The following is a 27,194-nucleotide window of genomic DNA, read 5'->3' on the forward strand; positions in this document are numbered from 1 at the left end:
AAAAGTGTATTTGTTTTGCGTGTACTAAACAATTTTACATAATTACCAGAACACAGGTTGTTTCTAGTTATTGTTCTTAGTTCTGAAAACTATACTATTTCTATGTTGCAGTAAAAATAAAACCAAACTTAAACTTTGAAACTGTTATTTTTTGTCTTTTAAGTTTTTATTATTATCAATTATACTTAGTTTTTTTTTTTTTGTTGTATTTTAGTTAGTTTTAATAACAATTAAAATCCATAATTTGCAGAGTCATTAGCTCTTATCACCACTTATTAGTAAATAAATATATATTTCTTATAGATAATGAAATTAATACAGAGAATGACATCTGCAAGTGGAAGAGATACAATGTATTATCAACATTTTAGTTGCAACAAATCAATGACCGAACACTTGACACAAATTACACAATTCATAAAAAATTATCTTGATAAAATAATAAAAGGATAAAGAACGAAGAGAATCTGTGGAAAGGGGGGAGAGACACCCGAGTATTATCGGTTTTAAAAATTCAATATTTGTGTTTATAACCTGCGCTATTAGGTGAAGTATTTTCTTTTTTGCAATGCGTTTTCAATATAGATTCATGTTTATATTAGCCCCCATACATTGGTCCCGCCAACCTGAGTATCTGTAATTTGGTATGCAATTTTGTACATTTTATAACGACACCGTCCTGCTGGGCCGACTATAAGATACCCTTCACCACTTTGGGTATATTCTACATATCGCTCATTTGCTGCAAGACAGGCATAACTCAAACCAGTAAGGAAAGTAGTAAAGTCGGACGGGGCCGACTATATAATACCCTTCACCACTTTGGGTATATTCAACATGAATCCTAACAAACTTCGCATTTTTAAAGGACCAGTAAAATGAAATTAGATCCATAAACATGTCATCCTGCAACCGATACTAAATTTTTCATTTGGTCATATATAGAAGCTATATCCAAATCTGAACCGATTTTTAAGAAACTTAACACACATCATTCTATACCTAATTCATTACGCTGTGCAAAATTTCGTGCAAACCGAAAGATATTAAAGGACTTTGGTACACCATTTACCTTAAATATATATGGGAGCTATATATAAATCTGAACCGATTTTCACGAAACTTAACACACATCATTCTAGACCTAATCCATTGCGCTGTGCAAAATTTCGTGCAAATCGAAAGATATAGAGGGTCTTTGGTGCACCATTTACATTAAATCGGACGAACATATATATGGGACCTATATCCAAATCTGAACCGATTTTTAAGAAACTCAACACACATCATTGTAGACCTAATCCATTGCGCTGTGCCAAATTTCGTGCAAACCGAAAGATATATAGGGACATTGGTGCACCATTTACATTAAATCGGACGAAAATATATATGGGAGCTATATCTAAATCTGAACCGATTTTCAGGAAACTTAACACACATCATTCTAGACATAATTGATTACGATGTGCCAAATTTCGTGCAAATCGAGAGATATCTAGGGACTTTGGTGCACCATTTACCTTAAATCGGAACAAAATATATATGGGAGCTATATCTAAATATGGGCCGATTGTCAAGAAACTTGGCAGACATCATTCCAGGATCAATTCAGTACGTTATGCTAAATATCGTACAAATCGAAAGATATATAGGGACTTTGGAGCACCATTTACATGAAATCGGACGAAACTATATATGGGAGCTATATTTAAATCTGGGCCGATTTTCACGAAATAATATATAGGGACTTTGGTGCTAGTCTAGGCTAGGCTTTCCAATGCCGGGTTCCATGTGCGGTAACATTTTTAGATTTCGCACAATGGGCATCGATGATAACTTTTCAAATTTTAGTAATATCTGTTGTTATTCAATAAAACAGATATTACTAAAATTTTTTGAAAGCGGTTTTAAATATCTTTGGGAATAATTACCTTTCCGGGAGTACCAATATTTTGCCTGTTTTATTTATATTTATTGCACAATTGGTCATTGAATTGTTATAAAAACGATTTTAACATCTGTTATACTGAACTGTAGTCTGTTATACGTGTCTATGCTAAATTTTGGTGGATTGAGTCTTTGCTAGTTAAAATCGTTTTTATCTTCACGCACATATCTCCGGGCGTACTGTAGGCTTGGTAAAGATAATATATTGTACAAAGTTTGATTCAAATCGGATAGCCAATTCGCATAACATTCTAAAATTATTTTTTAGCACAATTTTTACCATTTTGTGGGGGGAGATACCAGAAGGAGTGAACCGAACCACTTTCGAAGTTTGTCCGATTGAGACGAAGTTTTGCATACCGTATCGAATTGAACCTAGATTAGGCTTGTTACGTTTTGGCGAAATATCTAAATATATAATTAATCTATTTATATCCCGCATATGATGAATACACACTATTTTAGATATTTTTAAGATTCTAATGGTATTTCAAAATTTGGCGAATGTTTCGTAGGATTTATATGTATATCTTACATAAGCTTACAGCAAACGTAATTGTTTTAACGTTACAAATATTTAAAAATGACAAATGTTATATGAATTCATGATGTATTCAATTAGTTTGGCTAATTGCTATACAATTTCATTTCAATATTCTCCTTCTTAATTTGCCTAATTAAAATGACATTAACAAAATAATTGTGACAATAAAATATATAATGTACATGCAAACATACCTATACATATAACAAATGAATAATTAACACATACTTACTTATATATGTATGAAGGAACTTGCAATAGAGATATTCAAATTACTTATTTAATTATTAGTTATTAGTTATGGTAGAAATGTTTCCATGGGTCCGGCCATTTAAATCATTTGGTGCAGTGCATTTTTTGGCACGCTTAACTATTTTATAATATGCATAATAAAATAATTTAGATAACTTTGGCTCCACTGTGGCTACTATAAAGAAATTTCTAGAGACATTGACTATATATTTTTAGAAATCATAAAAACATGACGTGTATATAATGACAAAAAATGCAATACTGATAATGGACTATACAATACCAAATCACACAGATTTAAAGCCATGTGATTAAACATTTGTGTGTGAAAAATTAGGTGTTTCTTGTGGGAGTAATTATCAGTGTCGGGTTTTAATCATAACTGAGGAAAAAATAAATGTTATGGCAGCTATAATAACAAATATACGAAAAAGGAAGACATGTTTCCCTTAGCCTTAGGGCAAATGAGTTTAGAATTTGAAAGTAGAATTTGATACAATCAAAAATGTGGGTTGGGCACCTTTGAACACGGTACACATTTATAAAGCGTTCATATAATCTCGGTTTAAAATTTTTCCGATTCGCAACCAATTTGTATACCCTACACCACACTTTGGTACAGGTTATTATGTCTTTGTGCGTATGTAATAGGCAAAAGGAAACGAGATGGACCCATGGAATCATTTTTTGAGTCGTCCGTCTGTGCATGTTAAATTGTATGCAAAATACAGGTCGCATTTATGATCCGATTTGGATGAAATTTGGCACAGCTCATTTGTTTTGTCCAAGTACGAACCCTATTGAGATTGGGTTATATATTTTCGTCCGATCTTATATAAATGATGCACCACAACCCCAATATATATATGTCTGATTTCGCATGGCGTACTGAATTAAGTCTAGAATGGTGTGTATTAAGTTTCGTAAAAATCGGTTCATATTTAGATATACAAAGCTTAGGTCAAGTTGGAATATGGGACCCATTGGCCCACCCCTGCTGGTACCTCCCTCACAAACGGTCAAAATTTTCGATATTTATAAATTCAATATAACATCTTTTAATGTGGAAACATAACTTCTGGAAACCGATATTCTACCTACCTCAATGAATCGTTCGATTTTTATTTAATTTCCAACAACAATCGGTTACTTAGAAATAAAATTATCTCAAAACTATTTTTAGGTGATTTACTATGTGGAAGCTTCTGTATATTTGCTAATCTACGCAATCGGTCACGGTGACTTGCTATCTAAAATCAAGTTAGAAATTGGGCAAAGGGCTTTTTTTAATCAATACTATTGGCTATAAAATGCACTGAACCCCTGGAAAGGTGATCATTTCTTAAGGCGATAACACAACAAGCAACAAGGTGAGTGGGACTAAAACTAATAAAAACTTTAATTATTGTCTTCGATGTTCCTTGTGATATGGTAACATTTTATAAAAATAATATCCTCTAATTACAGTTATGGATTTCTATTATATGCCACCCTCTGCACCCTGCCGTGCTGTCGAAATGACCGCCAAGGCTGTTGGTGTGGAATTGAACAAAAAAATTGTGGACCTCACCAAAGGTGAACATTTGAAACCTGAATATCTGAAAATCAATCCTCAACACACCATTCCCACCTTGGTCGATGGTGATTTTACTCTGTGGGAATCTCGTGCCATTATGATTTATTTGTGTGACAAATATGACAGCAGCAAAAAATGGTATCCTGATTGTCCCAAACTTCGTGGTGTTATCAATCAACGTTTGTACTTCGATATGAGCACACTGTATCGGAGTTTTGCCGATTATTATTATCCACAGATTATGAAGAAAGCTCCTGCCGATCCAGAAAAGTTTAAGAAAATCGAACAAGCTTTTGAATTTTTCAATACCTTTTTGGATGGTAAACAATTTGCTGCTGGCGATGTGATAACAATTGCGGATATAGCTCTCTTGGCAACAATGACCACCTTCGAAACGGCTAATTTTGATATCAGCAAATATGCCAATGTTGCTAAGTGGTATGAAGCCTGCAAAACAGCTGTTCCTGGTTTTGCTGAGAATTTTGAGGCCAGCCAAAGCTATAAGAAGTATTTTGAGAATTGAATATAAGTGGTGTTAGAGGTTTAAGATTGTGTATTTTTTCAGTTAAATATAAAATAAAATTGTTTATTAAATATTTTTTTTAATTATACGATTTCTTAATAACAAACAAAAACATCTTGAAGTGCAGATGTTTCATTTTTTCAAGAACCTACATATGGCGTAGATTTTTAAAATAAATTTTTCAAGAACCTACATGAGGCGTAGATTTTTAAAATAATTTTTTCAAGATCCAACATAAGGCGTAGATTTTTAAAATTTTTTTTCAAGAACCTACATAAGGCGTAGATTTTTTAAATAATTTTTTCAAGGGCCTACATAAGGCGTAGATTTTTTAATCATTTTTCAAGGACCTACATAAGGCGTAGATTTTTTAAATAATTTTTTCAAGGACCTACATAAGGCGTAGATTTTTTAAATAATTTTTTCAAGGACCTACATAAGGCGTAGATTTTTTAAATAATTTTTTCAAGGGCCTACATAAGGCGTAGATTTTTTAAATAATTTTTTCAAGGGCCTACATAAGTCGTAGATTTTTTTAAATAATTTTTTCAGGGGCCTACATAAGTCGTAGATTTTTTAAATAATTTTTTCAAGGCTCTACATAAGGCGTAAATTTTTTAATAATTTTTTCAAGGGCCTACATAAGGCGTAGATTTTTTTAATTAATTTTTTCAAGGGCCTACATAAGGCGTAGATTTTTTAAATAATTTTTTCATGGGTCCACACAAGGCGTAGGTTTTTTAAATAATTTTTTCAGGGGCCTACATAAGGCGTAGATTTTTTTTAATAATTTTTTCGGAGGCCTACATAAGGCGGAGATTTTTTAAATAATTTTTTCAAGGGCCTACATAAGGCGTAGATTTTTTAAATAATTTTTTCAAGGACCTACATAAGGCCTAGTTTTTTTAAATAATTTTTTCAAGGACCTACATAAGGCGTAGATTTTTTAAATAATTTTTTCAAGGGCCTACATAAGGCGTAGATTTTTTAAATAATTTTTTCAAGGGCCTACATAAGTCGTAGATTTTTTAAATAATTTTTTCAAGGCCCTACATAAGGCGTAAATTTTTTAATAATTTTTTCAAGGGCCTACATAAGGCGTAGATTTTTTTAATTAATTTTTTCAAGGGCCTACATAAGGCGTAGATTTTTTAAATAATTTTTTCAAGGGCCAACATAAGGCGTAGATTTTTTAAATAATTTTTTCAAGGGCCTACATAAGGCGTAGATTTTTGAAAATAATTTTTTCAAGGGCCTACATAAGGCGTAGATTTTTTAAATAATTTTTTCAAGGGCCTACATAAGGCGTAGATTTTTTAAATAATTTTTTCAAGGACCTACATAAGGCGTAGATTTTTTAAATAATTTTTTCAAGGACCTACATAAGGCGTAGATTTTTTAAATAATTTTTTCAAGGACCTACATAAGGCGTAGATTTTTTAAATAATTTTTTCAAGGACCTACATAAGGCGTAGATTTTTTAAATAATTTTTTCAAGGACCTACATAAGGCGTAGATTTTTTAAATAATTTGTATTTATTTAAAAAATCCAAAAAATACAATTACAATTTATTACGGAAAATCTTTTCGAATATTTTGCATCCCTCCAAATTTTCAGCATAACCAGGCACTGCAATTTTGCACGCTTCATACCACCTAGCCACATTGGGATATTTACTCAAATCAAATTTAACCGAATCGAATGTGGTCACCGTCGATAACAACGAGATATCCGCAATAGTTACAAAATCGCCAGCAGCAAATTGTTTACCCTCCAACAGAGTGTTGAACATTTCAAATGCACGTTCAATATTTGTATACATTTTGGGATCGGCACGTTCTCCCCTCAACATTGTTGGATAAAAGTAATCGGCAAAACTTCTATATAATATTTCCAAATCAAATAACATACGATGTTGAACTATAGCACGGAGTTTTGGACACTTGGGATACCATTTGCCTGCCGCATCGAATTTTTCACATAAATACATCATAATGACACGAGATTCCCAGAGAACAAAATCACCATCGATCAGCGTGGGTACAGTGTGTTGTGGATTGATTTTGAGAAATTCTGGTGTCAAGTGTTCTGACTTGCGAAGATTCAGGAACTTCTTATTTAAGTCAACACCCAATGCCTGGGCAGTCATTAGCACTGCCCGGCAGGGAGCAGATGAGGGGATATAATATAAATCCATGACTGTAATTAATTATTATGTCAAAAATAATTCTTTCATTGAAAACTAATGGAAACTTACCTGGCGATTTTGAATAAATCGAAATTTCTTTTGAAATGAATTTTTTCTATGAAGTCAACATAAAAACACTCTCTTTGCGTGGCTACTCACAAGTTTTGTACTATTTCAACACTTCTTGCCGATAACAGGTTATCGCAGACAAGCGTATAGATTAAACAATGTCTATAACCCATTCACATAGTGCGGATGGTGGTAGTGTTGGTGACAGCATAAATTTGTATATAATTTAATCAGATTTTTATAACTACAAAATATATAGCGTTTTATTTACATATAACGGGTTAATTTGTATTGAAATGAAGTTTGAAAAGAATTTTAGAATAACATCGATATCGATTTCAATAAATGTGGAGTGTTATTATGGCTAATGATTGACATGCTCATTTTTTCACATTAGTCTATACGTTCATTGGTTAGGGAAACAGTGTATGTTCGACTGTCTGTCAAGTTGGAAGATCATACTTGAATCTTTAGAATCCAAGAGTTCCATTTAAATGATTTGACGCCGAAAAGAAAATCGTTTGTTTAACACCAAAAAAGGAGCGGATAAAAGACGGACGCGGATACATTTAACAGGTAATCTAAAAATCGTATAGTAACCCATTACACTGTGACATACAATTGAGGTTCCGGGGGTAGATAATTCCTTATGGGAATAAAAGCCATTGGCGACTATGTTAAGATTCCAGGAGGACAAATTCGCCAGAAGTCAAGTTTTTTTTACTATGGAGTCATGATAATTCCAAAGATAACGAGTTTCATATATATTTATATATATAAGCGAACTATTTTGAAAAATGTTTGGAAGTCACAAAATCTCGTGTTGTGGTATTTAAGGGTTCAATAAAAAAGGCCAAAAAATATACACAAGTACTCTAGATAAAATAAAATATAACTTCCAAAATATGTTAGACCTCCATATAAAGTTATAGCCCTAATTTAAGTATTTTGAAGGTGTGTTTCAATCGAATTAGCTTTAATTTAATATTTCTGATTCCTATTGGGTTATAAATCTTGTCAATATTGGTCCACCTTTGGTAGCCAATATTTAAAGTAACTCCATACTAATATCGTGTTTTGGGGAGTTTTGACCTGTTTTTCAACCGAATTGGTTGTAATGTACACAAAATTATCAATATTGATACACTACCAATATTTTTATACACTAATGAGGGTATATACACTTTGATATGGTAAAAATTAGCCTCGTCGAAATATTGGTCTTAGATTTTTTTTGGACCAAATCCGTTTCAAATTTGGAATCGATTTACCCATGTCCGTCCATTGTCCGTCTGTCTGTCTGGCTGCTGCGCACGATAAGTCTCGAAGGGAATAATCGATTTCATCCAAACTATGTACATCTTAATATTTCTTCCGAACATAGTTTAAGTTCGAAGATGTGGAATATTGGTCCACTCCTTTTGGTCCTCCCCCACAAATTGGTCCAACGGACTATCCGATTTTAACCAAACTTTGTACAACCTATTATATTTACCAAGCCTAGATCGGGTACCTCCCCCACAGAGGGTCAAAATATTCAATATTTATAAATCCAATATCATGACGTGAATGGAATGTCCGATTTGAACCAAATTTTGCACAATTTATTACCTTTATCAAGCCTAGATAAAGTTAGAAGATGAGACCATTGGTCCACTGCTTCTGGTACCACCCCCACAAAGGGTCAACATGTTTAAATGTATGAATCTAATATCAAGCGAATGGAATTTTCGATTTGTACCAAATTTTGCACAACCTATTCTATTAACCAAACCTAGAACAAGTTTAAGGATGGTCCCATTGGTCCACTCCTTTTAGTACCTCCCCCACAGAGGTTCAACATTTTCAATATTTATAAATCCAATATCAGCGAATGGAATTTCCGATTTTAACCAAATTTTTGGTGGGACCGATTTGTCCACTCCTTCTGGTACCACCCCCCTCAAATGATCGAAAATTTTTAATATTTATAAATCCAATATCAGGCGATGTCCGAAGATGGGACCCATTGGTCCACTCTTTCTGATATCTCCCACTCAAATGGTCAACATCCTCCGCAAAACATAGGGTGAGGGGATATATCTGCAATCGGCAACATCGACTGACCCGTTTTTACTTGATTGATATTGAAGTATGGGGTCTACTTTACGTTACATTTTTTTATAACATGCGCCGTACTGTTGAACTCAGTATTGTGGCCTGATTATATAGATTGTAAATGAGACGAAATTTCGCATAGCGCGCCGAAATATGTTTAGGACTTTGTTATATTTTCTCATATCATATTTTACAATAGTACACTCAAGCTTTTTGAAGTCGATTCAGACTGAGATATAGATCCTATATATATTTTCATCCGATTTTATATTAATGCTCCACCAAAGACACTCAAATATGCTCATACTCCAGAAATGGGTTTAGTATGACGTATGTCAACTTTAATGGAAATTGGTAACACCCTTTTTTTATTCGAACGGGGTGATATACATGACGATGAAATTTTGCCCTTATGATCACAATTGATGTCTCTTATGCCCTGATGATCCATCTAAAAATCCACACCTATGACCCTGTGGATGTCGCTAAAAATATTTTTAAACAATACAGGCCTATGACTCTGATTCTCGCTCTGAAAATCCACACCTATGGTCCTGTTGATCACTCCAAAAATCCACACCTATTGCCCTGATGATCCCTCTAAACGACTACTTTAAAAATCAAGCCTACTACTACTTTAAAAATCAAGCCTTTGCACCATGATAAGACACCAGCTAACACGATGCATGTTCTAGATGGTGAGGCATAGTATCGGTTTTGTTTTGTTTGGCCAAAAACAAAACGGATACTATGCCTCAACCGGCTAACATTGCCACCGCTGATTTTTTCCTCTTTTTAAAATTGAAGAAACCGATTATCGAAAACGATTGAGAGGATAGAAGAAAAATGGCAAAAGAAACTTGTGGCTAAACCGTTTCAGAAGAATTATTTTTTAATCAGGCCTCGTATAGTTAACGTTCTAAGAATACTAAAACTATTACCAATGTCTTTGGAAATTAAGTCTAAAATGTATGAATATTCCGTATCGATATTATTCAATATCTATCAGCTGTATTCAAGTGCCTGACTCATTTTTGTTTGCATATCAAATTGGCATTTAACGCTGATTAATAACATAATGATACCATAAATTATATGCTGTAGATATCGGTAATCCCATGATGTAGGGTATATACAGAAGCGCTTTATAAATACATAGTTTGTTTTTATTAGAATTGGCAGTGTTTGGGACAAAGGTTAGTTCCATATATTTTGGAAAATATACAATTAATCTATTCAAGCATGTATCTCTCTTTAGTTTAATTGTAGCTTCATATACATTTATTACACTGTGCAACAAAAAAATTAATTATTTATGTGGTACCTGTTATGTGGTACACACAAATGTGGTACCTGTTATGTGGTACACACAAATAGTTCTCACTGAGAGTAGGTGTAAGGACATTTGGCAGACCCTGGTTTAAACCCATTATAGCCTTAATTAAAAAATTAACAAAGCCCGGTCCGAAATTTGTGAAAGTGAAGTGGACATTCCAAATACCTAAAACGGACCGGGCCATTACAATTACAGAACTATCGTTTGTTTATTATATATATATGTATATACCGATGCTACTATGGTCTGAGCAAACAACTCAAAAGCAATGCAACCTCCCGCCAGACCAAACTCACACTTTACAAGACACTGATGGGTACTTTGCGCAAGCAGATGAGGCAGATCTTGGGGTGTTTGAAAGAAAAATTCTCCGAAAGATCTACGGGCCGATCTGCGTCGACGGTGAATATCGGCGTCGAATGAATCACGAGCTCTACAATTTATACGCGGACATCGACATAGTCAGTCGTATTGAGCTGCAGCGACTACGGTGGCTAGGCCATGTTGTGCGGATGAATGAGTATGCCCAATGAGTATGAGTATAAAACGAGCCTACTGATGGTTCCCGTAGAAGGGAAAGGCCACGAATTAAATAGAAAGACCAAGTAGAAAACAACATCTTGGAACGTGGTTTTCCAAATTGGTGGATTTGCGCACAAGACCGACGCGCTTGGAAATCTTTTTTAAGCTCGGCTTATGGAACAACCGTTCTGTAACAAGCCAGCTAAGTATGTAAGTAATTTTTTCTGAACCTTTAGAAGGCGTGGATTTTTAAGGAATATTTTTTGGGGCCTTTAGAAGGTGTCGATTTTTAAAGAATATTTTTTGGGCCTTTAGAAGGCGTGGAATTTTAAAGAATATTTTTTTGGGCCTTTAGAAGGCGCGGATTTTTAAAGAATATTTTTTGGGGCCTTTAGAAGGCGTGGATTTTTAAAGAATATTTTTTTGGGCCTTTAGAAGGCGTGGATTTTTAAAGAATATTTTTTGGGGCATTTAGGAGGCGTGGATTTTTAAAGAATATTTTTTGGGGCATTTAGAAGGCATGGATTTTTAAAGAATATTTTTTGGGGCATTTAGAAGGCATGGATTTTTAAAGAATATTTTTTGGGGCATTTAGAAGGCATGGCTTTTTAAAGAATATTTTTTGGGGCATTTAGAAGGCATGGATTTTTAAAGAATATTTTTTGGGCCATTTAGAAGGCATGGATTTTTAAAGAATATTTTTTGGGCCATTTAGAAGGCATGGATTTTTAAAGAATATTTTTTGGGCCATTTAGAAGGCATGGATTTTTAAAGAATATTTTTTGGGGCAGTCAGAAGGCGTCTATTCAATTTTATTTTTAAAATGGTGTCAATAGAACGTATAAGTAACGACAACACTCATACCAACCTTGAGAAAGTGATACAACAGTATCATATTTTAAAGCCTATAATCATGAGTCACACCTCCAAGTTTTCAAACGATACTTCCCAAGGTCATCCAAACCCATTTTTGTTGCACAGTGTTCCGCAATCAAAATATATTTCCGTGAATTTCAAACACAAGTATGTGATCTGATTTCAAAGTGTTCTAATGATAATTTAGCCATGATATGAACTATTGATGACAAACATGGCGATTATATTTGCACACCGCCATAACAAAAACCAACCAAGTCGATTAATAAATAGTTAATCGTAGCTTTCTTCTTCTTCTATTGTGTTGAATGAAGTTTGGAAAATAACTTTTGTAACATATCGACGATAAGAGAACTTTACGTCATATAAACATGTTCTACAATCTTATCTGGCGGTATGATAACATAACATAAATATACCTCTTTTGTGTTTGATAATCCTCAGTAAATAATTGGCCCAACAAACATCGGTTCGGAACGATTCGACAAGTTATTTTATAAAGACATTTTCACGGGGAGACACCTATTTGCGAGAACACAGGTAGAAAAACAGTCGAACAACCAAATTTTTATATAACGAAAAATTCTTAGTATATTTTCCGCTTAATAAAATCCATTGCAATTCCAGATCAATAAGAAAATAAATCATGGATTTCTATTATATGCCTCCGTCTCCCCCATGCCGTGCTGTGGATATGTGCGCCAAGGCTGTTGGTGTCACTTTGAACAAGAAAATCTTGCACCTGATGGACGGTGAACATATGAATCCCGATTTCGTTAAATTGAATCCCCAACATTGCATCCCCACCATTGTCGATGATGGTTTCGTTCTATGGGAATCCCGTCCCATTCTCATCTATTTGGCTGAGAAATATGACAAAAGCGGTCTGTTATATCCCAAAGTACCCAAAACCAAGGCCATCATCAATCAACGTTTGTACTTCGATATGAGCGTATTCTTCACCAGCTTCATGGATTACTATCGCCCCATTATGATGTTCAACCAACCACCAAATCCCGAAAAATTCAAGGAAATTGAAAAGGCCTTTGAGCTTTTGGACACCTTCTTGACTGCCAAGCCTTATGTTGCCGATACCGATACATACACCATTGCTGATATTTCGCTGCTTTCGACCATGACTAACTTCGATATGGCCGGTTTCGATTACAGCAAATATCCCAATGTGGCCAAATGGTACGCCAACTGCAAACAGGTTATCCCTGGCTATGAAGAAAATGTTATCGACTGCAACGATATGAAATATTTCAAACCCAGAAACCAGCAATGAGAGGCAAATGCAACATCAAATGCAAAAGAGAGGGAATGAGAGAAGGAAATCCATGTTTGGCTTGAAGTTACTCGCGATAGTCTATATTTTCTTATATTAAGAAGAAAAAAATATCTGTAACATGACTTTAACCTGAAAAAAAACTAAAAATGTGAAACTTAAATGTTAAACTCGAAGAAAATGTAAGGCCAAAGAAAGAAATAGAAGAAAAATAAAAAACAGAAAATTGTGTTGCATATTTTTTCTCGAAGATTCAACAGTCCACGCATAGAATAGGTCTTCAAAAATATTCTTTTAAAAATCAAAAATATTCTTTTAAAAATCCACGCATAGGATAGGTCTTCAAAAATATTCTTTTAAAAATCCACGCATAGGATAGGTCTTCAAAAATATTCTTTTAAAAATCCACGCATAGGATAGGTCTTCAAAAATATTCTTTTAAAAATCCACGCATAGGATAGGTCTTCAAAAATATTATTTTAAAAATCCACGCCTAGGATAGGCCTCGAAAAATATTCATTTCAAAATCCACGCTTAGGATAGGCCTCGAAAAATATTCATTTCAAAATCCACGCTTAGGATAGGCCTCGAAAAGTATTCATTTCAAAATTCACGCTTAGGATAGGCCTCGAAAAATATTCATTTCAAAATCCACGCTTAGGATAGGCCTCGAAAAATATTCATTTCAAAATCCACGCTTAGGATAGGCCTCGAAAAATATTCATTTCAAAATCCACGCTTAGGATAGGCCTCGAAAAATATTCATTTCAAAATCCACGCTTAGGATAGGCCTCGAAAAGTATTCATTTCAAAATTCACGCTTAGGATAGGCCTCGAAAAATATTCATTTCAAAATCCACGCTTAGGATAGGCCTCGAAAAATATTCATTTCAAAATCCACGCTTAGGATAGGCCTCGACAAATATTCATTTCAAAATCCACGCTTAGGATAGGCCTCGAAAAATATTCATTTCAAAATCCACGCTTAGGATAGGCCTCGAAAAATATTTATTTCAAAATCCACGCTTAGGATAGGCCTCGAAAAATATTCATTTCAAAATCCACGCTTAGGATAGGCCTCGAAAAATATGCATTTCAAAATCCACGTTTTGAATAGGCCTCGAAAAATATTCATTTCAAAATCCACGTTTTGAATAGGCCTCGAAAAATATTCATTTCAAAATCCACGCTTAGGATAGGCCTCGAAAAATATTCATTTCAAAATCCACGTTTAGGACAGGCCTCGAAAAATATTAATTTCAAAATCCACGCTTAGAACAGGCTTCGAAAAATATTCATTTCAAAATCCACGCTTAGGATAGGCCTCGAAAAATATTCATTTCAAAATCCACGCTTTGGATAGGCCTCGAAAAATATTAATTTCAAAATCCACGCTTGGGATAGGCCTCGAAAAATATTCATTTCAAAATCCAAGCTTAGGATAGGCCTCGAAAAATATTCATTTCAAAATCCACGCTTAGGATAGGCCTCGCAAAATATAAATTTCAAATTCCACGTTTTGGATAGGCCTCGAAAAATATTCATTTCAAAATCCACGTTTTGGATAGGCCTCGAAAAATATTCATTTCAAAATCCAAGCTTAGGATAGGCCTCGAAAAATATTCATTTCAAAATCCACGCTTAGGATAGGCCTCGAAAAATATTCTTTTCAAAATCCACGCATAGGATAAGCCTCGAAAAATATTAATTTAAAAATCCATCCCTATTTCGAGGATAGGCCTCGAAAAATATTCTTTTAAAAATCCACGCTTAAGAGAGGCCTCAAAAAATATTCTTTTAAAAATCCACTCCTATTTCGAGGATAGGCCTCGAAAAATATTCTTTTAAAAATCCACGCCTATTGTGAGGATAGGCCTCGAAAAAATTAATTTAAAAATCCACGCCTATCCACGCTTATCGAAAAATATTCTTTTAAAAATCCACACCTTCAAAAAATTTTATTTAGAAAGATATTTCTTTGTAATTCTATGTACGAAAATTTTTCTCTGAGTTTAATAAAAAAAAATATATTTTTCGTTACCAACTAGTTTCAATTACAACCCACACAATGATGGTATTTGTACCGCCATTCACTTAAATCTGGACACATTTTCACTTCCACATGCATTTTAAAGTGGTTCACCCTCTATTACCGATTTGAAGGTGATGATAAAAACTGTGTGGAATGTTTGAATACTGAAACAAAAAATAATTTGGGTCACTAGAGAAAATCATTCCTGACATAGTGATACTCGTCCTCCTACTCTAGTATAGTAGTTAAGGAATCAAAGTATGTAAGGAATTTTGAATGCGGGTATGAAACACATACACATAGATGTGTAAACCGACATGACAGAATTTATGCGGACAAAAAATATTAACAACATTTTGGTTCAACCTATTTTGTATATTTAGGGATAAAGTGTTTTAATGTTAACTGAATCGTAGTTGGCATATTTTGAAAACTCCATTCAGGTAAATGCCAAAACAAAATTAGGGGAAAAGTGAAAAGGTTGCAGGTATAAATGGTGGTCCATGGTACAACAACACATTTCTATATATAATTCCGTCTTTCTTTTTTGTACGTCCCCAGAAGTGGTCAAAATAAATCTGATAAAATGTGAAAGGAGTACTGATTTCATTCGCACTTTGCAAATACCATTTTGTACGAACCTTAAATAAGCTGGGAAAGACAGAAAAAATTAGTCTATCCCATGTAGAATCCGTAGACTTGGTACAATATAGTTAGTAAATGTAGGTATAAATATATAACACCATGTATAGGAGGATATAAATTTGTCGGAAACAACATCAACTAATACCAACTACCAACTAATTCCTTTATTTTATCCTCCACCTCGAAACATTCGTTGGATACCCCATAAAGTATACATATTCTTTACCATTCTTGAAAATATTATGTGGATTATGTGTGGTATGTATGTCTGGATGGTAGAGATTCTGATCAGAAAATAATCATTATAGGATTATGTCTGGATGGTAGAGATCCTGATCAGAAAATAATCATTATAGACGAATGTTTTTATATATTCCGAAATATAGATTCTGATAGGTATTTTGAGGAATTCGTCGCGATTTATGGAAGCTGGCATATTTATATGCTCCAGCCTTATGGCTAATGAAGTATATGTCTCATCGAAATATTGGTTTTATACCACATGTTTCCTTGCACCAAATCCGTTTCAAACAACTTTGAGTAGATTAATCAGTTCGTCCGTCTTTCTGGCCGGCTGGTGCACACGATAACACTCTAAGGGAGTAACCGATTTCATCCAAACTTTACATATCGTTATTTCTTTCAAACTTAGTTCAAATTCGGAGTTGGGGAATATTGGTCCACTCCTTCTGGTACCTCCCCCACAAATGATCAACATTTCCATTATTAACAAATCCAATAGTGAGCGAATGGAATGTCGAATTTGAACTAAAATTTGCACAACCTATTATCTTTACCAAGCCAGGATCAAGTCCGAAGATGGGATCCATTGGTCCACTCCTTCTGGTAACTTCTATTTTATATACTTGTAAACTTAATTTGAACCGAGTTGAATGACCGATTTGATCCTCATTAAATCCGAAACCTCTTTGATAAAAAGGTATTCCTTATATAAAGCGAATAATAAAACCTGTTTGTAATTCCACAACATCCGCAAACCATAGGCTGAGGGTATATATTAGGTTGGGGAAAAATAAATCCATTTTTTGTGTAAATGGTTTAAAACAGTTATGGTAGATTTGTAGTTCCTGGGCGATGTTTGCGACTGCTAACATGCCGGTCAACTTTGATAATGTCTCCCATTTTATCGACATTTTCGACAACCGGCGGATACATATTGAACATTTTTAACAGCAACATAATGATTTTACTGCGAAATTTCACCCTTCCAACGAACATAAATCTGAAATTGTTTGATCGATGCTTTACGAGAAATCTATCAGTACAGCCATCTGTCGAAAAATAACAAATTTCTTTGTCCCCAATCTAATATCTGTCGGGAACACCGACTAACACTTTTTATACCCTTCACTACACTGTGGATATAGATATAGCTCCCATATATATGTTCGTCCGATTTAAGGTAAATGGTGCGCCAAAGTCCCTATAAATAATACGATTTGCAAGAAATTTGTCACAGCGTACTGAATTCAGCATATACTGATGTGTGCATAGTTTCGTAAAAATAGGTTCAGATATATTTTCGTCCGATTTTAGGTAAATGGTGCACCAAAGCCCCTAAAAATCTTCCGATTAGCACGAAATTTGAATGAAATGAATTAGGTCTAGAATGATGTGTGTTAAGTTTCCTGAAATCGGTTCAGATTTAAATATAGCTTATATATCTGACCAAATGAAAAATTGAGTATCGGTTGCAGAATGACATGTTTATGGATCCAATTTCATTTTACTGATCTTCTAAAAATGCGACGTCTGTTAGGATTCATCTGTTGAATATACCCAAAGTGGTGAAGGGTATCATATAGTCGGCCCGACTTTACTACTTTCCTTACTGGTTTTACTTGTTATGTAGGGAATTTTCAATATATTACCCCGATATACGAGTATTGAAGGGTGGACCATATTTTGATTATTTTGATCGCATTTCCCACCGAAGTGGATGTAAATAAACATTTGAAATTCCTGGACAATAGGATGAAAGAAAAGATCGTGTAATATTTAGGGGATGGTATGGACCAAATACTAAATTTTTGTCGGGTTTTCTGGTCGCTCCAGAGGTCGCAATAATGGCCCGAACATCGTGAAATTTTGCATGGAGAAGGGGATCGGGCCAAAGAATAAGCATGCCTGTTTTTATAAAGATCGGTCAATATTTAGCGGGTCAAATGGACCCTGAATTTTGTGTGAAAAATTACAAAATTTGTATTCTATAGCGTACTTTACAAAATGGATACCCCAACAACGATCAATGAATATTGGGGATACCCCAATCACACAATCATTTCTAATTCCAGTGTCAATGCAGACAGATTTAAATTATTTATAGAAAGTCTTTTGTAGGAAATCAATCCAGCGTTGGAAAATCGTCTTGATAATCGATAACGCTCAAATACACAAGCGACATGACATAAAAAATTTGATCGAATCCAAAAGGTGCAACCTTAAATTCTTACCGCCTTATTCTCCAATGCTAAATCCTATCGAAAATGCATTTTCAAAAATAAAATTATGTCCAAGAGCTGAGCTGTGTGACGTTTCAATGGAACATAATATTGTTGATGTAATCGAGCGAAGTATTCAACAGCTTGCTCGGCTAGATAATTCTATCTACGTTATGGACATGCAAGTCGGGAACCTCTTCATTAAGATAAGCAGTTACCTTGTTAAAAATGTCAAGAAATACCCCAGTTTGTATTACTATTTTTTTAGTTTTATTAAGTAAAGATATAAAATAAAATCACACCGAATTAGAGAATATTTATGTTAATTACATAGCCATACAACTATAGTTGTTAATATTCTTTGATTTAATTTTCAAATATTGGTTTAAAATTACTGGAAATATTATATTTCCTTGGATAATAATAAAGGTTTCATTTAATTTGGGAAAAGTTTCATTCTATTTGTAAAAGGTTTCATTTCAATTGGAAAAGGTTTCATTTAATTTGGAAAAGGTTTCATTTCAATTGGAAAAGGTTTCATTTAATTTGGAAAAGGTTTCATTTAATTTGTAAAAGGTTTCATTTAATGTGGAAATGTTATATATTTACCCCTGAAGGACATAGACCCGAGAAGTTGATATTATATCCAAGAGGAGTGGTTGACCTTTAAATTAATACCAATTATATTGTTGTATGTGCTCGGATGTGGGAGTTACGCCTAAATATTTACAGGTATCTCCCTATCCGTATATTATTTAGTAACCCATTATCAATCTAGAGAGCGGAACTATAGCGCTGATCGCTTTGAAATTTTCCATGAGGTTCCAGTTATGGTCAAGGACAACGCCTATAATTTTCGGTGATGATCAGATAATAATTTTGGAATGAGGTGGACCGAAAACTTAATTTTTTGTGTTATTTTCGAGTCAATCTATAGAACATAAATGAAAGCCGAACATCACAACACAACCCACGGTGAAGGGAATTTGGACAATAGCTGTACTGAATACTCGTAATATTCAGAAAATATGTCAGTGTGAGGAAGAGGAGCTGTTTACCTCTAATCGGGCAAGAGGGTGCAAATATCACGAAATATTGCCCAGGCTCGGTATAAACATCCGCAGAAAATTTGAGTTCCGTGGTAGTTGTGTAGGGTATCGTATGTTCGGCCCCGTCCGACTCTACTACTCCGCTTACTGGTTTTGATTTGTGTTTTCCTCTTCTTCGTTATGTCTTGTATCGTTTCTTCTTATCTACTTACGTGTTCATGTTCTGCGTCTTTAGAACAACCATACACAAGGTTAAACATTCGGCTGGGCTTGTTGTTCGTATCAACACTTGTTTGTTATATTGTATTTAGCATTAATATCGAAATAGTTTGGAAAATACATATGCGAATTTTGTAACACCAATGCAGAGGTCAGTTAGAGTGTCTGAAATAAAGAAACAATGAAATGCAACACTAGTCACAATCGAGTGAGTGGAAAGTCGGCGGTTGCTAGCAAACAGATACAGTAGTCAAGCAACATAACAAACACCATGTAATGGGAGAGAACAGACAGCTGAACAACGAATGGTGAATGTTTTTTTTTTGAGAGGACTACACTTTTTATGTGAGAGAGTGAGAGACAAGAAACATTATAGTATACAGTGATAAAGTACAGTGAAATAGGAAAATTGTTGTGATATGTGTGTATGATTCGGTACCTAATATCAATTTTATTGAAGTCAAAATGGGAAGATATATGTACGGATCGCGATATATTGCCTTGCCTAGGAATATATTATTAGATGGTCGGCATCGTCCTACTATTTTTCCTCCTCTCACTGGTTGTTCGTATGTTCAAATTCCTGGCCGAATTTTTCAACCTAAGTGTGTGAAATAGGATATTTTCTCAGATCATATTAGACAATTTACCGATAAAAGCTTCTCAATCAGAGAGTGTATGAGATTTTTTTTACTCAAAATAAAACCTGATATAGCGAACAATTTTGCATCATTAACTCAACAATCACGATTTTTGATTTATGCCGGTCTTACAGGAAATGAGCGACATAAATTTCATTTTTCTTATCAACATTTTCTGGGGGTATGTTATTAATTGACTGATTTCATTTGGCTATAAAATTAATTGTAGTACAGCTAATTTTTTAATAAATTACGAAATAAACAAATGGGAGAGGACACAACATTACTCTACACATTTTTACAATAATCTTCTCTTGCCTGTCTCTTCAGTAGATATTAAAAAATTATCTGAAAACAGTTGAGCAGTTAAAATCTTTCCTCAACACAAAATATTTAGAATTCACAATTAGTCAGTTGTGAATCATCTAACAGAGCACACATCGGATTCCTAACAAAAAGGTAGGCTAGTTAATAGAAAAAATTATAGGTGTATAGTATTCTTTTTTATCAGCACGTTCGCTGTATTAATGTTAATACATTCGTTTAATTAACTAATTGGACCCAATCACTATTACTCGAATGTGTTCAATTGTATGAAATAAGAAGAAATTGAATTTCGTAAAATTTTCGTTGCAAAATATTTACTTCGTGAACTTATGGGTTAATAGAATATTTCAAATAAAATGCAATTTGTTCCGCTTACGGACAATATAGACTACAATGTTAAATGAAAAAAAAAATTAAATTCCACCAATTAATTTCAATTTATTTTTTTCTCCAGCTATGGATTTCTATTATTTACCCCTTTCAGCACCATGTCGTTCGGTGATAATGACAGCCAAAGCTCTAGGCATAGAGCTAAACAAAAAAACTTCTTAATCTCTTTGAGGGTGAACATTTAAAGCCGGAATTTTTGAAAATCAATCCCCAACACACCATTCCAACGCTTGTGGATAATGGTTTCGCCCTATGGGAATCTCGTGCCATTATGATCTATTTGGTTGAGAAATATGGCAAAAAGGACGATCCCCTATATCCAAGCTGTCCCAAGAAACGTGCCCTGATCAATCAACGTCTCTATTTCGATATGGGAACTTTATATAAAAGTTATGCCGATTATGCTTATCCACAATTTCGTGAAAATAAACCTGCTGATCCTGAGTTGTTTAAGAAATTTGAAACTGCCTTGGAGTTTTTGAATACATTCTTATCGCAATCAAAATATGCTGCTGGTGATTGTCTTACTTTGGCTGATTTAGCCCTTTTGGCTTCTGTCAGTACATTTGATGTGGTCCAAATGGATCTTAAAAAATATGAACATCTATGGCGTTGGTATTCGATGCTTAAAGAAACGGCCCCCGGGGCGGATGAAAATTGGGCTGGCTGTTTGGAAATGAAAAAGTATTTTAAGAAGTGAATAAATTAGATGTTAGTTTTTTTGTGTGATTTTGAAATTGTATTCTAAATTTGTGTAGAGATATAAAAAAATGTAATTATTTTGAAATATTAAAATGTTGGCCTTTCTTTTATATGGAAGATTCTTGGGATTGTACCCTACACAACTATTTTGTGAGAGTATTATAAGTGTGCCAAGAAATAAAAAAAAAAATATTTCGTATATTATATGAATATGGTTTAGAAAGTGTTGTTACTGTCCGGATTTCTGCATTTTATGAATTCAATTCATAAAACTTTTAATACTGGTTTTTTGCCAAAGAGTTTGGAGTTTTTTGGTGGTGGTGGCGGTTTTCTATGGCACAGAAAATATTTGTTAATTTTGTTACTCGTATCAACATTTATTTGATATATTTTTTTCAGCATTTATATCGAAATAATTTGGAAAATACATATACGAATTTTATAACACAAATACAGGGGACGGTAAGAGTGTCTGAAAAAAATAAAAACAATGGAATGAAAAGCTAGTCACAATCGAGTGGGTGGAAAGTTGGTGGTTGTTAGCAACTGAACAGTAGTCGAGTAAAAGTAACAAATTTGTTGTTTGGGGAGAGAGGAGACGATAGCAAAATACAGCCGAAAAATGAATAGTGGTTGGTTCTTGGAAGGAATACATTTATTCTGTCAAAAGGAAGAGAGAGAGAGAGAGAGAGAGGAAAAATGAGTAGGGCGAAGTAGGAAAATAGTTGTGATATTAATGAAATCTTTACATTTTTTGTGGAAAAATAGTGGGTTTCTCATGATTATAAGAATTTTTACATGTATTCAAAGCGAGGTACATGCACAATATGGTACAAATTAATTAAGAATGAAGTTATGAAAATATTCATAAATTTTTTTCTGTGTGTTTGTGATTTGTTACGCCACGAAGTATTGGTTCTAGATCCACCGTTTAGTATGCCGATCTTCATATCTAGACTAGCTGAAATTTTACACTAGTTTCGGTATCAGTCTCATATGACACCTATGGTTTCTGATAATGGCCGGAAAACACTTAGGGAATGAAATGGACCCAACTTTTATGTTTGCCTGGTCGCTATAGAGACCAGAGAAAGTAATATGATGTCGTTCATAATATTCGTTTAATAAAAAATTTGTATTCAATGGCATAATATATTTGCCACACCAATTAACAGAAAAAATAGAATGGATCGAATTTCCATATGCGAAGCCTTGACCAAACGGAATGAGATAGACACACTTCTTAAACGGATGGTGACTGGAGATGAGAAATGGATCACATACGATAACTCTGTGCGGAAACGATCGTGGTCAAAGAACGGTGAAGCACCTCAAGCGGTGTCCAAACCGGGACTTACCTCCAGGAAGGTTCTGCTATGCAGGAAGTGGATTATTTATTATGAATTGCTTCCATATGGCTAAATGCTAAATTCTGATCTCTACTGTCAACAACTGGGCCGTTTGAAGATAGCAATTGACCAGAAATGGCCAGAATTTGCCAACAGGGAGTTTAGTTGGGAAGTTTTAATGCATCCGCCATATAGTCCGGACTTGGCACCAAGCGAATATCACCTTTTTCCTACATTGCAAAATTACTTTAAAGATAAAAAATTGCTATCTAGGTAGGGTTGTGGAAATCGATCACTAGAGTTTTTTTTTTTCAAATAGAGAGCATGACTTCTATGAGATAGGCATTATGAAGTTACATTTGTATGGCAACAAATCATACAACAAAGCGGTACATATTTGGTCCAAATCGGACATTCCGAAGTTCTATAGTTCTTCCTCCCCATTTGTGATCTTCTAATGTGTTAAAAGCAATTTCCCACCGAAGTGACTGTTATTAAAAAAATAGTTTGCCGAATATTTTCAATTAAGGTCCTTCTTATGCCATAACCCAAATATAAAGCAGGACGTGGCATATATCCGCTTCATGATGTTTATACCGCTTGAACAAGCTACTGACATATAAGACAATAAAAAGTTCGGCGCGCCAGAACATAACGACGTGTTGACTTGTTCCAAGACATTTTGGAAAATGTTGGGCGCCACAAATATCCTCTTTGGTAATAAAAATAAGTCATTGGTTTCCATGATTGTCTACCACTTAAAATTGACAGGCTTTTGTTGTCCTCAGGCCGCATTGTCTTCCCTTAACCCGTTTTGCTAAAGAATCAGGCGACCATTATATTTGTCTTCGAAGACTTATACGGCTGATTATTGTCTTGTTTCGAATTAAGCCGCATAGATCCTCTGTGACGATCTTAGAATGTCTTTATACCAGTAAACATGAATCTTTTCATAACAAATACGACAAACCGTACTGAGTGTGGTTATGAAAAAAAGTCTAATCATCTGTAATATAGAAAACGTTACAAACTTTGTAGTAAAAAGTTGATAGGTCTTCATGAAGCCATAACCTTCCTATAATCAATATTGATGAAGAGCATCAATCTCACCATTTATTTTGTCCATTGTTGTCTCCCCCTAGTTTTCCATATTCCTTTATACAGAAGATTATTTTTTTTTTTTGCAATTATCTTCAAATATTATTTGTTTCTTCCAATATTTTCTTTCTCCATGTTCATACATGTTGGATAAAACAAACAATTATCCCCTCTATTTGGCAGAAGGCTCTTAATATGCCAAATAAACATGGAAGAGAGTGACCGGCAAACTGTCTCTCACTTTTGTTGATATACACATTTAACAAGAGCTCCCTCTCTTTGATAAAGTATTCAATTGAACAGTCAGGCAGTCAGTCAGTTGTGAGTGAAATATCTTCAGGAACTGTTGGACAATTTGCCGTAACATATTTCAGACACACAAACAAGTAAGTCCGAACACATTTTATGGAAAGTTTTTTGTTGTTTTTTTTTTAGTTCTTATCAATAGTTTACTACATTACGCACTCTTGATAATCAGTAATTACCAAAACGAATTACAATCATTATTTTTCGTTATAACCAATGTAAACAAAATCAGTAAACTCTAAAAAGAAGAAGAAAACAACGTTGAAAGATAGGATAGTTTTTTAGATTACAATATCTATACATACGCTATCAAAGTAAAATGCTATTGATTTCCTATGGATTATAGATTCATGCCCAATGAATTAGAATTCTATAACCATTTATTCGGGAATTCGATTTTGACATTTTTAATGAAGACCCCAAGTGGGAAGTTTATATTTAAATAAAAAAATAATAGAAAACAAAATATATTTTCATATCTTATCAATTCATGATAACATTTACACATATTAACATAAAATCGCAATGACTTTGCAATATAAGAATTTTTTGATAATGTATTTAAATTGAATTTCAGTTTTTAAAATTATTATTCTAATCAATCAAAAACGTTTTTTGTATATCCTTCATCATGAGGCGGAAATTTAAATACCTGTAAGTTTTTGGTAGGAAAAGAACTAAATTTGAGCCAGTTCGTTAAAAAATGCTGGGGATGCCTTTATATGAGGGCTATCCCAAAAGTCAATGTTGACAATTTTGCTTGGAAGATTTTGCTATCCAATTTGAATTGAAAATTCTAAATTTCGTTGAAGGACATTATATGGGGGCTATACCGTTATGTGGGGGCTATACCAAATAGTGGAGCGATATATCCAATTTTATTGTAATCTCTGTAGTGATTTTAACAGACTAAATTCACATACAATTTTATTCTGATCAAGAATGTGTACACTCTATGGAATGTCCAATGAATTGTTCAAGGATCGCTGCAAACGGAATTTAGTATACACTCCACCTAGGGTATACAAATTATATTAACACCAGTAAGGAAAGTATTAAAGTCGGATGATACCCTTTATCACTTTGGCTATATTCAAGGGATGCATCCTAACAGACCTCGCATTTTTTGAAGGACCATTGACATGAACTTTGAAATTTAACTAAATTAAATATATGATCTGTGTATATATGTAAACCGACTTAACCCTCGGACATATATATATATATATATCAAAGTGTGGTAAAGGTTTTTATACCCTTTGTGTTTCATATCATATGATCATGGTGGCCAATATCACAACCCTTCAAAATATAACATGGTTCTGAAACTCTTCCTTTAAAATAAAAATATTGGAATTTTCTTTGGGTCTCAGATGCTACAATTTTTATGCTTCTAGCTTAACCCTGCACTTTTTATAACCTACACAACTATGTTGTCAGGGTAAAAAGTTATAATACCCTGACAACATAGTTGTGTAGGGTATAAAAGTGCGGTCCAAAAGCTTACAACGCCGCGACATATCGTTCCCAGACCCACCTTTAAGTATACCGATCGTCAGTCCGTTCGTGTGTCCATTATAATTTATAAACACATTACAGACCACAGTTATGGACCAATTCTTCACGATATTGGTCAAATAGGGCCGGTTCTGACCAAAGAAGACCCTATTGTTTTTGTTAACGGTTCGTTTAGGGATGAAATGGACCAACAACATTATTTCTGTCTGTTTTTCTGGACCAAAATTATGACCCGAACACCACGAAATTTTACATCAAGGAGGGAATGTGGTCAAAGACATGACAATTTGTTGAAGATCGGTCAATATTTTGCGGGTCAAATGAACCCAGACTTTTCTGTGGAAAATTACAAAATTTGTATTCTATGACGTATCTAAGGATGTGGGAGTAGTTTTTTTTTCTATATTTTAACCCACCCACGAGTCCTGAATGCCAAATTACAATCACTTTGTTGCAAGAATGAGGCAAGAACTTAAAAAAATAACAAAAAACCGGCGAATCCCTTATATTATGTCTATTTCAGAACATGGACCCTTATAGAAAATTTTCGTCAAATATGGTATTCACCCTCCCAGCAACCGAAGTGTAAAATTACAGCCACACCGGTGGGAAATTGTGGCCAAGACCTTTAAAGCGACTAAATACTATAAATAACCGAAAATTGGGCGAGACCTTCAAATCAAGGCTATTTCATAACATTATCCTATATAGCAAATATTCTTCAAATATATTGTTCACCCTCCAAAACCTTCCAAGGAATTTCACTTTAATCTGGGACCTATTGATCATTTTCTGCACATACATATACCTGAAAATCCTAGAACTTACTTTTGAAGGTTTCAGCCGCATTGGTGTAATACCAAAAATAGGGTACCTTTATATGGGGTCTATGTTACAAAAAATACGTAAAATGAGAGGGACCTCAATATGAAGGCGAATAATCCTCAATTGATAATTATCCCCATAAATGTGCGTCAGCCCCCAAAAACGGTATGCCAAATTACAGCTTCTTATGTTGGGTAAAGCGGCAAAGTTTTACAATACCGAATATTGGTCTGTATATATATATATGGTATAGCAATTTTTTTTATCATAAATAGTCGTTTTTTATTATAAGGTTTGAAATATATACAGAAGCCCTCGTATATACAGGGTGAGATAAAAAAACTGCAACAAAGTCAAGCGCCATAATTTTTACACTTTTTTTAAATTTTATTGAATGAAAGCAAAAATGTCG

At 34.0% G+C, this 27,194-nt stretch overlaps 4 protein-coding genes across 4 annotated transcripts; 3 read left to right on the plus strand and 1 right to left on the minus strand.

Annotated features, from left to right (window-relative positions):
- Window positions 1-4,192: 4,192 nt before the first annotated feature.
- On the plus strand, window positions 4,193-4,842 carry LOC133336409 (glutathione S-transferase 1-1-like). The gene has a single exon (XM_061544705.1). It carries the CDS (start codon window positions 4,213-4,215, stop codon window positions 4,840-4,842), a length of 630 nt encoding a protein of 209 aa, XP_061400689.1. The 5' UTR covers window positions 4,193-4,212.
- Window positions 4,843-6,404: 1,562 nt separating this feature from the next.
- LOC133336405 (glutathione S-transferase 1-1-like) lies at window positions 6,405-7,043 on the minus strand. The gene has a single exon (XM_061544700.1). The coding sequence runs from the start codon at window positions 7,038-7,040 to the stop codon at window positions 6,405-6,407; it is 636 nt and encodes a 211-aa protein (XP_061400684.1). The 5' UTR covers window positions 7,041-7,043.
- A 5,534-nt stretch (window positions 7,044-12,577) lies between these two features.
- LOC133336406 (glutathione S-transferase 1-like) lies at window positions 12,578-13,219 on the plus strand. Its single transcript, XM_061544702.1, has one exon. The coding sequence runs from the start codon at window positions 12,578-12,580 to the stop codon at window positions 13,217-13,219; it is 642 nt and encodes a 213-aa protein (XP_061400686.1).
- Window positions 13,220-21,050: 7,831 nt separating this feature from the next.
- On the plus strand, window positions 21,051-21,684 carry LOC133336411 (glutathione S-transferase 2-like). The gene is given in 2 exon segments (XM_061544707.1): window positions 21,051-21,131; window positions 21,133-21,684. Coding segments are annotated over 2 exon segments (633 nt in total).
- The last annotated feature ends 5,510 nt before the right edge of the window (window positions 21,685-27,194 follow it).

Source organism: Musca vetustissima, unplaced genomic scaffold (assembly GCF_032173495.1).
Source record: "Musca vetustissima isolate MV318-11 ecotype Yass unplaced genomic scaffold, APGP_CSIRO_Mvet_v1 utg49394, whole genome shotgun sequence".
In the NCBI taxonomy this organism is placed as follows: domain Eukaryota; kingdom Metazoa; phylum Arthropoda; class Insecta; order Diptera; family Muscidae; genus Musca; species Musca vetustissima.

What these genes read in the sequence shown, in the direction of transcription:
- LOC133336409 (XM_061544705.1), top strand. Translation starts at nt 4,213, where the DNA reads ATGGATTTCTATTATATGCCACCCTCTGCACCCTGCCGTGCTGTCGAA.
- LOC133336405 (XM_061544700.1), bottom strand. Translation starts at nt 7,040, where the DNA reads ATGGATTTATATTATATCCCCTCATCTGCTCCCTGCCGGGCAGTGCTA.
- LOC133336406 (XM_061544702.1), top strand. Translation starts at nt 12,578, where the DNA reads ATGGATTTCTATTATATGCCTCCGTCTCCCCCATGCCGTGCTGTGGAT.